At 49.7% G+C, this 12,237-nt stretch overlaps 1 protein-coding gene across 1 annotated transcript in view; it reads right to left on the bottom strand.

Annotated features, from left to right (window-relative positions):
• The window catches only part of LOC135077901 (protein crumbs), a 78,666-nt gene that overhangs the window by 47,997 nt on the left and 18,432 nt on the right, over positions 1–12,237 (bottom strand). Inside the window, exons 6-11 of the mRNA XM_063972437.1 lie at positions 10,918–12,203; positions 10,350–10,469; positions 9,770–9,898; positions 9,092–9,234; positions 8,462–8,681; positions 3,136–3,204 (exon numbers count right to left, since the gene is read on the bottom strand). Of these exons, the coding sequence (XP_063828507.1) occupies positions 3,136–3,204; positions 8,462–8,681; positions 9,092–9,234; positions 9,770–9,898; positions 10,350–10,469; positions 10,918–12,203 (1,967 nt within the window). The remainder of the gene's footprint in view (positions 1–3,135; positions 3,205–8,461; positions 8,682–9,091; positions 9,235–9,769; positions 9,899–10,349; positions 10,470–10,917; positions 12,204–12,237) is intronic.

Below are 12,237 nucleotides of genomic sequence, written 5' to 3'. Positions count from 1 at the left end.
TTTTCAACCCGTTACAATCATTAACCAGTTACATTACAAATATGTTATAGGCATAAATAATTAGGCAATTTCGTCGTCTAAATAGTTAGTTGAGATAATATTTCGATTAGTATAGTATTTAAGAATTCTATCAAGATAAGTCCTCACAGGTTTTCAAATTTCCACTTTAGCGTCAGTTTACAAGCTGAATGTTTTATAAAAATACTGTGAAAACGATATAACAAACATTTATATCCTATAGCATAGGTCCTTAGGCAAATAGTTAGTTGAGAAAATTCTTAGATTTAAGCATTTTACAATAAGAAATAAGACATTTTACATTTCACAAATTCAAAGAACGTGAAATACCCAAAAATCAAAGTGATTTTTACACCATTATTCTTCTTGATGATGGACAAAAACTGTCATCTATCTCTTCCTCAATTTTTAAGAAGAAACAGTGATTGGCTTGAATCTCCAATTAACTGGGTCTGGCTACTAGTTTTTGATATAGACAAAATTGAGGAAAATGTTCTGTTTCTGAGTTAATTTATGTAACGTGTAATTCATCTTTTTTTCTGTTTCTGAGTTAATTTATGTAACGGTTTCCTCGGGATAAAGGAAGTAGTCGAAGCATGTAGTGTAGAAGTTGGCATGTTTTCTGTAATAGCATCTATATTTAACGTTGTTTTTTCGCAACACAAAAACGCCACCATGTCGGTCCGAGTACAGGAGCAGAGCACGAGGGCGATTCCACTGCAGCGAGGCGTTAGGCAGGGAGATGTTATATCTCCGAAACTGTTCACCGCTGCATTGGAAGACGCTTTCAAACTCCTGGAATGGAAAGGATTCGGCATAAACATTAATGGCGAGTACATCACTCACCTTCGGTTTGCCGACGATATTGTGGTCATGGCAGAATCGTTGGAAGATCTTGGCACAATACTCGAAGACCTTAATCGAGTTTCCCAACAGGTAGGCCTGAGGATGAACATGGACAAAACGAAGCTTATGTCGAATGTCCATGTTACGCCCTACCCAGTTTCAGTTGGGAACTCAATTCTCGAGATTGTCGACAAGTATGTCTACCTCGGACAAACGATTCAGCTAGGTAGGTCCAATTTCGAGAAGGAGGTCAATCGTCGAATCCAACTCGGCTGGGCAGCGTTCGGGAAACTACGCAACATCTTTTCGTCCAAATTACCTCAATGCCTGAAGACTAGAGTGTATAACCAATGTGTGTTACCAGTGATAACTTATGGCTCGGAAACGTGGCCTCTCACTATAGGCCTTATACAGAAGCTCAAAGTTGCACAGCGTGCTATGGAGAGGGCTATGCTTGGTGTTTCTTTGCGAGATCGAATCAGAAATGAGGAGATCCGTAAACGAACCAAAGTCGCTGACATAGCCCGACGGATTAGCAAGCTGAAGTGGCAATGGGCAGGGCACATAGTACGCAGAACTGACGGCCGATGGGGCAGAAAGGTTCTGGAATGGAGGCCGCGTACCGGAAAACGCAGCGTGGGACGTCCACCTACAAGGTGGACCGACGACATCGTAAGGGTGGCAGGGAAGCGCTGGACGCAGGCCGCTACCAATCGATTAACATGGAAAGCATTGGGGGAGGCCTATGTTCAGCAGTGGACGTCCTATGGCTGATATGATGATGATGATGATTTAACGTTGTTTTTTCACTAGGTTCAGTAATTGAACCAACATTTTCCTCAATTTTGTCTTCATAAAAAACTAGTTGCCAGACCCAGTTAATTGGAGATTCAAGGCAATCACTGTTTCTTCTTAAAAATTGGGGAAGAGATAGATGACAGTTTGTCCATCGTGCATTAAGATTAGTACAAAAATTCCGGCAAACTTTTTTTAACTTAACACTGTTTTCTTCTGATAAATGTACCATTTTCTGCTAAAGGTGATTATAAAGTTCCTCACTGTCCATCAAAGGTTTTAAGGTATTTCTTAAGACTACGAACAAATCTATATGATTCACAATAGCTTCCATTGTAATTACATGTTAAAAACCGCATTTAAAGTTGAATGTTATTGGTGACGTTACACAGCCCAAACTAAATTTAAAACAAATAACCAATCCTTATCTGTTTTTTACCCCCACCCCTGACCATTATCTGCTTATTCGCAAAACACGTTATTTACGAGGTATGAGTAACTTCATTGTTGTTTTAAAGTCATGTGCTGATAGGAAAGAAAGGGTTTAACAGATTCTGAGAATAGATATTAATGTCACCTAACGATAAAGTCACTTTCTAGTACCGTAATCGAAGCGTTTTCTAAAAAAAAAGAACTAAAATACAATTACAAGAAGAGTCAATTTTAATTTTTTTCGGAATCGTTTAACAGGCTAAGTTGCGGTTTGGAGCAGCTGGAAATAGCTTAGAATATTAATAAATAATGCAGTTATACCGACCTAGGCTGTTTCAAGTCACGATCTAGCAGGTCTTCGGAGAAAATTAGCACTTTATGTCTCGTTTCATACAAAAAAAACACAAATTATTTTTTTTAAGCTAAAGTATCAGGTTTAGAGAAAAATGTGATATGACATGTCGTGATGAGTGAGCAAAGGACTTATCGATTGGCAATTTTTAAAATTCGATTTTCCGATAAAAATCCCTATGTCCACTTTAATGCCATTTCGATCCACCGTGCGGCGTTAAAAAATATATGAAGATTTTAGTTCTTGAAAGTTTCCGCTAGGGGCGTTGTACAATCCATCATACATAATATGTCACTTTTTTACGCAGTCGATATCGAATGCGTTTGAAGTAGATTCACACTACGCCCCCAGGCCCCAAGTAGGTTAAAGACGGCCCTGTTTGTGATTGATAAACACGCCACAATCTAAAGCCTGGTCCGTGAGCACGTAGAATCCCGTCCAATGACCCCAAGCTACCCATCCCTATCGCTCGCGCGTAATTATGTTGCTGTCGCGACTGTGCGACGGGCGCCCGCAGTGAGTGTGCGAGCGCGCTCACGTGCTCACGGACCAGGCTTTACCCCCTGTGCATTAGATACCTTCTTTCAATCACGTTTGAACAAATGTTCAAACGTGGTTGATTAACCTTACTGGTCTTGAATGAAACTAATATTGAAATCAAGGAATAGGAAACCACATGGTAAAATTCTTACCAAAATATCCAACATCACAAACGCAAGTGACTTGTTTCAACACCACGCCGGTCATCATTGTTGGCATGCCTGAAACAAAATAGTACCGAATTAATACCAGACCAAAGTAACATGAATAAATGCATTTTGCCAAATAAGAGGTTATTTTAATTTCATCATTTTTAATCCTGTTTGAAGTGCTAAATTTTAGAATTATCCATTTCTCTTCGGTGAGTAATTTAAGGTTGACTTTTTTTTTTATACACAACGAGGAAGCTCTTGGCCTGTATCTCACCTGATGGTAAGTGATGATCAGCCCGAAGGTGGAAACGAGCTTCGCCCGGAATCCTCAACCACGGAGCAACTGGCTATCTTACCTCTAACTGCCGGAACACAACAATGCTGTTAAGGCTTGGTATTTCTTCTAAAGTAGGTATTTCGCGCTGTCAAAATCTGCGCGCGCAATTCTTCGCCGAAAACAGCGCGTCAAAGAGCTCCCGCCACAATTTCCAGCTACACAGTATAGAAATACGCAGTTGGTTAGGTTAGGTTGACTTCCTTCCCTTCAAGCGTCACACTCACAATACTTTCTAATAGAAATCATATCCAAGTGATACAAATTAAAACACCTTTCAGACTTTTTGGGAATATATTCTAGAATCGAATAAATATAAAATATAACTGCAGAAGTAAACACTGTTCAAAGTGGCCGTGGCGTCGCCCGACCTTCTGGAAGTTCTGCGCCGGCTTAAAGAATTTCAAGATTACGTCACCCGACCTATCGGTAGGCCCTTGGGAGCTTGAGCGATTGGAATTTCTTTTTATGATAAGTTACTCTTAGTAGCGATTATTTAGAGCTTGGATAATAAATTTAATTATAGTTGTTGCAATTCACGAAGCTTTGCATGTGGTTAATAACATTAATCAGTATAGGTACGCATCAATTTTGTTCAGTCTCTTTGTTTATTAATAAATAAAAATATCATACTAAAATTGCAGAAACATATTTGTTTGTATTGGTCTGGGTGTTTTCTTTCTATAATATGTATGACGTATGTACGGGGTTCTGTACCTATCGAAAATTGCTATAAGCATCACACGCGGTTATCTACCTGCGTACCTCTGTGCACTCATGGGAGTTTAAGCAGAGGTCCCTAGAGTTTGACTTTGAGCTTTGTTTATAGTCATTACGAAGCAGACTGATGGGAAACTGCACTGTCTTGAATTCGAAAGGGTAATTTGACGGTGTTTGGGGAATTCTAGGAATAAATACAGAGTCTCCTCATTGAGATTGAGACATTTCAATTTGAGATTTCACTTGACATTGAACACAATCTGAAATGGAGTTTTCAAACACTTGTAAAAATAAAAAGTAATTAAATCAAAGGCACTAAGTAGTATTGATATCAACTTCGAAGAAAATGACTGCCAAAATTACTTTCTACCCGTTCCACACGTCTTTCATGAATTATATTAAGGTATTGTTAAACTAAATTTCAAGTATATTGAACCAAGGAATCACTTTGTCCCATACAAACTTTGCCCCCTTTTTTCACCCCCTTCATTTCATGACCCCATTTCGGAAAATCTTTTCTTATGAGATGCCTACGTCATAAAAAGAACACACCTTCCAACTTTCAGGTCTCTACGATATCCGTCAGTCATTTAGGACAAAGCATTTTTATTAGTTGTTCAAAACTCTATCGTTCCAGGTATGTCATTGACAGGAGGGCGCTACTATCTTAATGGGTTATTCATTAGTCCACTTGACATTTCAGAATCGTTTGACTTTAGATACCTAAGCGATTTGATATTCGGAGTCTTTTAATGAAATCAAGTTCTGAAATAACTTGAGGTGTTGTACCCGATCAAGCTTTTCATTGCAGGACAGTTAAATAGTTTTATTATTAGTTTCTTCTCTAAGTCTTAATTTGTCAGAGTAGGTAAAGGCTCCATGAGAGCAAAATTTAGCTTTATAATAGTTTTTAATTTTTTTCTTGAAATATTATTTGACGCCTTGTAATCTCTTGTAATCTCTCGTTAATATAGGTCCACACAAATAAAGAATGTTTGACTTCGACTTTAATAATTATGCTCTTACATAATTATAAATAAACTAGATTTCCGCCCGCCGCTTCGCCCGCGTGGAATTTTTTGGTTTTTATATAACTTATTACACTCAGATATAATGTGGCTTTCTATTGGTGAAAGATTTTTTATATCAGTTCAGTAGATCCCGAGATTACCCCTTACAATTTAACAAATATACAAACACACAAACTTTACCTCTTTATAATATTAGATTATAGATAGGTAATTTGAAACCCTATTTTGTTTTATTCTTTTTTTTATTTTAAATATTTCACGATCCAAAATAATATTTACTGTAAGTAAATGCTAAATAGTAAATATTAGTTTGGATTGTGAAATTTAATATCCTACTAATATTATAAAGGCGAAAGTTTGGATGTCTGGATGTCATGATGTCTGGATGTTTGTTACTCTTTCACGCAAAAACTACTGAACGGATTTTGTTGAAACTTTACAGTATTATTGTTTATAACCCAGATTAACATTATGACGATATGTGGCAAATAAATTTCAATAAATAAATAAAATAAGACGTGTCTAAAAGCGCCATCTATCGTCATTGGTTAAAATCTACAGCACTGGACAAACTACGGTATGACGTTCGTAAATATTCATTCGGGGGAAACCGTGAACGCCATCTATCAACATGGGTAAAATGAGGTAAAACATCATATCTAACGGGGGTAAAACGAGGTCCACGCGACTTTAGACTACGAAGTCGCGGGCGGCCGCTAGTTTATAATAGGTAGCTTTCCCTCCGCAACCTTATTGGTATTCCATGTATGTGTCTTTTAACTGAGTTCTGTTAAACATTTCATGTAAAATGTGTCCAATTATAACTCTATTTACATGCATAACTGCATCTGTAAGCAAGGATTCATGTTCTCCAGCCCAGATGCCGAGTAAACAGAATCGTCTTTCAGTGACGTGCAGCTGCCCCTATATTTGACCCACTGACCTAATTTTTTATTATTTATTTGTGTCAGTGTGCTCTTCTAAAGAGTGAAGACGATTGTATGTAGGTACTATTAAAATGTAATTTTAACTCATTGGTTTTGTCTCATATTTGAGGAATGTATCATGAGTAGAGTCTTACTTTAAAAGGATGCCAACGATTTAAATTTCAATAGGTAGACAAAATTCAGAATTCTTAATTATCAAAAATTTTAGCTTTCTCCAGTAACACTGGTATTATTATACTGTGACTCATCAAAGTCATCATTGTCAAAAATATTGACAAATCGAGAACTGTCACGGCCAAAAAACTGGCACGCGTCCGTCCTCCGTAAGCGCCACCGCGCGACTGATTGAGATTGTCCAAGCCGTCATGGGCGATTTTTTCCACATTTTTTAACATAGTAACTAAATAAGACGCAATATAAAAATTTCATCCGTTAAAAGCCCTCAAGTTATTTCTGAACTTTAGTTTAGTAAAAGATTCAGAATCTCAAATCGCTTATTTTAAAAATAAAACCATTATTAGAAAACGAATAGAGGTAACTTTGGGAATTTATTCTATCGAGTCAACTTCATCAAATCGTGTTTCCATCCGTTAATAGCCCTAGAAAATATCCTCAACTATGCCCAAAAAAAATCTTAGCCTTTTATTTTACTGTTTAGTACCTCAAAAATGAAAAATGAAAACCTCATTTTCGCCATTTTCTCTGTTACCCGGCCTTAACATTGTTGTTATGGCGACAAACTTGGCGCAGGCGGCGGGCGCGGGCGGCGGGAGCGGCGTGGTGCACAGCGGCGGCGCCCGGCGCATAGTGTGCGGGGTGTAGCAGCGAGCACTCACCGGCAGCGTGCGCGGGCGCGCAGTGGCTCCGCGGCGGGCACGTGACGTCAGCGCAGGCGGCGGGCGCGGCGGGGGCGGCGGCGGGCGCGGGCGGCGGGAGCGGCGTGGTGCACAGCGGCGGCGCCCGGCGCATAGTGTGCGGGGTGTAGCAGCGAGCACTCACCGGCAGCGTGCGCGGGCGCGCAGTGGCTCCGCGGCGGGCACGTGACGTCAGCGCAGGCGGCGGGGGCGGCGGCGGGCGCGGGCGGCGGGAGCGGCGTGGTGCACAGCGGCGGCGCCCGGCGCATAGTGTGCGGGGTGTAGCAGCGAGCACTCACCGGCGGCGTGCGCGGGCGCGCAGTGGCTCCGCGGCGGGCACGTGACGTCAGCGCAGGCGGCGGGCGCGGCGGGGGCGGCGGCGGGCGCGGGCGGCGGGAGCGGCGTGGTGCACAGCGGCGGCGCCCGGCGCATAGTGTGCGGGGTGTAGCAGCGAGCACTCACCGGCGGCGTGCGCGGGCGCGCAGTGGCTCCGCGGCGGGCACGTGACGTCAGCGCAGGCGGCGGGGGGGGCGGGGGCGGCGGCGGGCGCGGGCGGCGGGAGCGGCGTGGTGCACAGCGGCGGCGCCCGGCGCATAGTGTGCGGGGTGTAGCAGCGAGCACTCACCGGCGGCGTGCGCGGGCGCGCAGTGGCTCCGCGGCGGGCACGTGACGTCAGCGCAGGCGGCGGGCGCGGCGGGGGCGGCGGCGGGCGCGGGCGGCGGGAGCGGCGTGGTGCACAGCGGCGGCGCCCGGCGCATAGTGTGCGGGGTGTAGCAGCGAGCACTCACCGGCAGCGTGCGCGGGCGCGCAGTGGCTCCGCGGCGGGCACGTGACGTCGGCGCAGGCGGCGGGCGCGGCGGGGGCGGCGGCGGGCGCGGGCGGCGGGAGCGGCGTGGTGCACAGCGGCGGCGCCCGGCGCATAGTGTGCGGGGTGTAGCAGCGAGCACTCACCGGCGGCGTGCGCGGGCGCGCAGTGGCTCCGCGGCGGGCACGTGACGTCGGCGCAGGCGGCGGGCGCGGCGGGGGCGGCGGCGGGCGCGGGCGGCGGGAGCGGCGTGGTGCACAGCGGCGGCGCCCGGCGCATAGTGTGCGGGGTGTAGCAGCGAGCACTCACCGGCAGCGTGCGCGGGCGCGCAGTGGCTCCGCGGCGGGCACGTGACGTCGGCGCAGGCGGCGGGCGCGGCGGGGGCGGCGGCGGGCGCGGGCGGCGGGAGCGGCGTGGTGCACAGCGGCGGCGCCCGGCGCATAGTGTGCGGGGTGTAGCAGCGAGCACTCACCGGCGGCGTGCGCGGGCGCGCAGTGGCTCCGCGGCGGGCACGTGACGTCGGCGCAGGCGGCGGGCGCGGCGGGGGCGGCGGCGGGCGCGGGCGGCGGGAGCGGCGTGGTGCACAGCGGCGGCGCCCGGCGCATAGTGTGCGGGGTGTAGCAGCGAGCACTCACCGGCAGCGTGCGCGGGCGCGCAGTGGCTCCGCGGCGGGCACGTGACGTCAGCGCAGGCGGCGGGCGCGGCGGGGGCGGCGGCGGGCGCGGGCGGCGGGAGCGGCGTGGTGCACAGCGGCGGCGCCCAGCCCCGCGCGCACACGCAGCGGAAGCCCAGGCCGCCGCTCTCCTCCACGCACGCGCCGCCCAGCCCGCACGGGCCCGATGCGCACGCTGACATCTGCAAACATTATGGCGCTTAGCAAACTGATATAAACGTCAACGCTCATAGACAGGACCCACATAAGGTTACTTAAAAAATGCTATTACCAATTTAGTGGTAACAATAGCCGAACGGTAAAAGTGTAAGTCTGGTCGACTCGTGATCCAAGGAACGCGAGTTCAATCCCTGCCGCCGCTAGACTATTGTGGTGAACCCAATCGTAACACAAGCATACCATGAGAGGTTAACGGGATTCTTTGAAAAAAAAAATGCCTTTTCACATTTTTAATAGATAGAATTCTGATAGATTCTATCGGGGTAACGAGGTTAAAAAAAATCCTTATCTACATTTCTATCACCTATCAGAATTATATCACAAAAAATCTGATGTATCGTAAAGTGTTTGATCTTTCAAGCCGGACACTCACGATGTGGCAGCGCTCGCCGGTATAGCCGGGCTGGCAGGCGCACACGAAGCCGCCGTAGGTGTCGTAGCACACGCCGTGCCCGCACACCGTGCGGTCTTCCGCGCATTCGTCCACGTTCACTTCGCAGCGCGCGCCAGTGTAACCTACAACACAAAATTACTGATTAATATTTTGAAATGTAGAAACATTAGGCCGAGTCAACAATACGAATAAACCGCCGCGGTTTTTAACCGCGTGATTTTATAACCAAATAAAACTAATGCAAGCGTCCGCATTGCGGCTTTTTCCCACGTATACGTTTTGGGCGGCCTCGCGGTTTGGCGATTTACCGCTTGCGGGAAAAAACCGTAGTGCGGACTCAGCTTTAATATCGAATGTTAACGCAACTGAGTTAGTTGTTTGTCACTAGCGCGGTTTCACCAAATGCTGCCGCTGCAGCTGTGTACCAAAATATTTTTAGACCATTAAAACATTGATATGCTGAGTGGGGTCCCGTTGCAGTGGGCATCTTGTTGGTGAATGGGTGGCACTGCTCAGTTACTCTTGCTTTTATGTTTTTTTTTTCTTCTTCCATTATCATGTGCCACTGTCATGTCTATGTAATTGCCTGTATTTGTGTGATGTCCATTGTAATAAATGTATCTTTCTTTCCTTGAGACAAGTATCTCATGCGCTCACCTGTGCCGGTGCAGTCGCAGGTGAAGTTGTTGACGGCGTCGAGGCAGCGGCCGCCGTGCAGGCAGCCCGTGCCGCCCACCGCGCTCGCGCACTCGTCCACGTCGATCTCGCAGTTACGGCCTGTGTAGCCTGTGACGTCACAGCAATGAGTATATGACACTAGCTCTAAGAGACGATGGCCGTTGGGGCAGGAAAGTTCTCGAGAGGCGACCACGGGCTGGAAGACGTAGCGTGGGCAGGCTTCCTACTAGGTGGACCGACGATCTGATAAAGGTCGCGGGAAGAGCCTGGATGCGGGCAGCGCAAGACTGTTCATTATGGAAAACCTTGGTTGGGGAGGCCTTTGTCCAGCAGTGGACGTCATTTGGTTGAAACGACGACGATATGACACTAGTATATGAGTAGTAAAAACTCCACTCTCTCATCGATTTTGAAGGGCAATATAAGATGACTTCACTAAAATTCTTGAGAAGCCTTAGACAGCCTAAAAAGCTTCTGACATACATAGATGGCCTCATAGGACCTCTCTTATGAGGCTTATTAGAAACATATTAAGGTATCTAATATCCAACGCGTGTACCTTCCTGGCAGGCGCACTCGTAGTCCGCGGCGCCGGGCGGCACGCTGCAGCTGCCGTTGTTGCGGCACGGGCCCTCCATGCACAGCGGGTCCAGCGACACCTCCAGTTCACAGTGCTGGCCTGGAAGACACATACATTCAGTACATCTTAGAGCAAAGAACGCTCACTCAAACACAGTAATAAGTTTCACAGATAGACACCGGTGATAGGAGTTTAAATCAAGTGGAAGCGGGCGGGACACATGACTCGTAGAGCTGATGATCACTAGAGCTGAAGTTCTCGAGTGGCGACCGCGGCCCGGAAGAGGTAGTGTGGACAGACCCCCCACTAGGTGGACCGACGATCTGGTGAAGGTCGCGGGAAATACCTGGATGCGGGCAACGCAGGACCGGTCGTTTTGGAAATCCTTGGGGTACCTTTGTCCAGCAGTGGACGTCATTGAAACAAACGAATGAACGATAGGAGTTGGGTTTTGAGCTGGTATCAAAGCTTTCCCGAATTTGCTGTTCTCCCCTATCTCCCCTTACTCCATGAGTGACGGGGTACAGGGTACAAGAGCGGCGGGTACCGTGGTAGTTGGGCGGGCAGCTGCAGGTGTAGTCGCCGCGCGGCGTCTCGAGGCAGCGGCCGGCGTGCTGGCACGGCGCCGAGCGGCACGGGTCGCCCGCGTCCACCTCGCAGTTGTTGTGAGGTACGCCTGCGGGGTACAGGGTACAAGAGCGGCGGGTACCGTGGTAGTTGGGCGGGCAGCTGCAGGTGTAGTCGCCGCGCGGCGTCTCGAGGCAGCGGCCGGCGTGCTGGCACGGCGCCGAGCGGCACGGGTCGCCCGCGTCCACCTCGCAGTTGTTGTGAGGTACGCCTGCGGGGTACAGGGTACAAGAGCGGCGGGTACCGTGGTAGTTGGGCGGGCAGCTGCAGGTGTAGTCGCCGCGCGGCGTCTCGAGGCAGCGGCCGGCGTGCTGGCACGGCGCCGAGCGGCACGGGTCGCCCGCGTCCACCTCGCAGTTGTTGTGAGGTACGCCTGCGGGGTACAGGGTACAAGAGCGGCGGGTACCGTGGTAGTTGGGCGGGCAGCTGCAGGTGTAGTCGCCGCGCGGCGTCTCGAGGCAGCGGCCGGCGTGCTGGCACGGCGCCGAGCGGCACGGGTCGCCCGCGTCCACCTCGCAGTTGTTGTGAGGTACGCCTGCGGGGTACAGGGTACAAGAGCGGCGGGTACCGTGGTAGTTGGGCGGGCAGCTGCAGGTGTAGTCGCCGCGCGGCGTCTCGAGGCAGCGGCCGGCGTGCTGGCACGGCGCCGAGCGGCACGGGTCGCCCGCGTCCACCTCGCAGTTGTTGTGAGGTACGCCTGCGGGGTACAGGGTACAAGAGCGGCGGGTACCGTGGTAGTTGGGCGGGCAGCTGCAGGTGTAGTCGCCGCGCGGCGTCTCGAGGCAGCGGCCGGCGTGCTGGCACGGCGCCGAGCGGCACGGGTCGCCCGCGTCCACCTCGCAGTTGTTGTGAGGTACGCCTGCGGGGTACAGGGTACAAGAGCGGCGGGTACCGTGGTAGTTGGGCGGGCAGCTGCAGGTGTAGTCGCCGCGCGGCGTCTCGAGGCAGCGGCCGGCGTGCTGGCACGGCGCCGAGCGGCACGGGTCGCCCGCGTCCACCTCGCAGTTGTTGTGAGGTACGCCTGCGGGGTACAGGGTACAAGAGCGGCGGGTACCGTGGTAGTTGGGCGGGCAGCTGCAGGTGTAGTCGCCGCGCGGCGTCTCGAGGCAGCGGCCGGCGTGCTGGCACGGCGCCGAGCGGCACGGGTCGCCCGCGTCCACCTCGCAGTTGTTGCCTGTGTAGCGCGCTGTGCAGTGGCACTCGTACCTGCAATCATATACGAACACGTCAAACCTTGGGA

The sequence above is a fragment of the Ostrinia nubilalis genome, chromosome 2, assembly GCF_963855985.1.
Source record: "Ostrinia nubilalis chromosome 2, ilOstNubi1.1, whole genome shotgun sequence".
In the NCBI taxonomy this organism is placed as follows: domain Eukaryota; kingdom Metazoa; phylum Arthropoda; class Insecta; order Lepidoptera; family Crambidae; genus Ostrinia; species Ostrinia nubilalis.
Note: the sequence above shows the minus strand (reverse complement) of the source record. Positions and strands in the feature narration are given on the sequence as shown.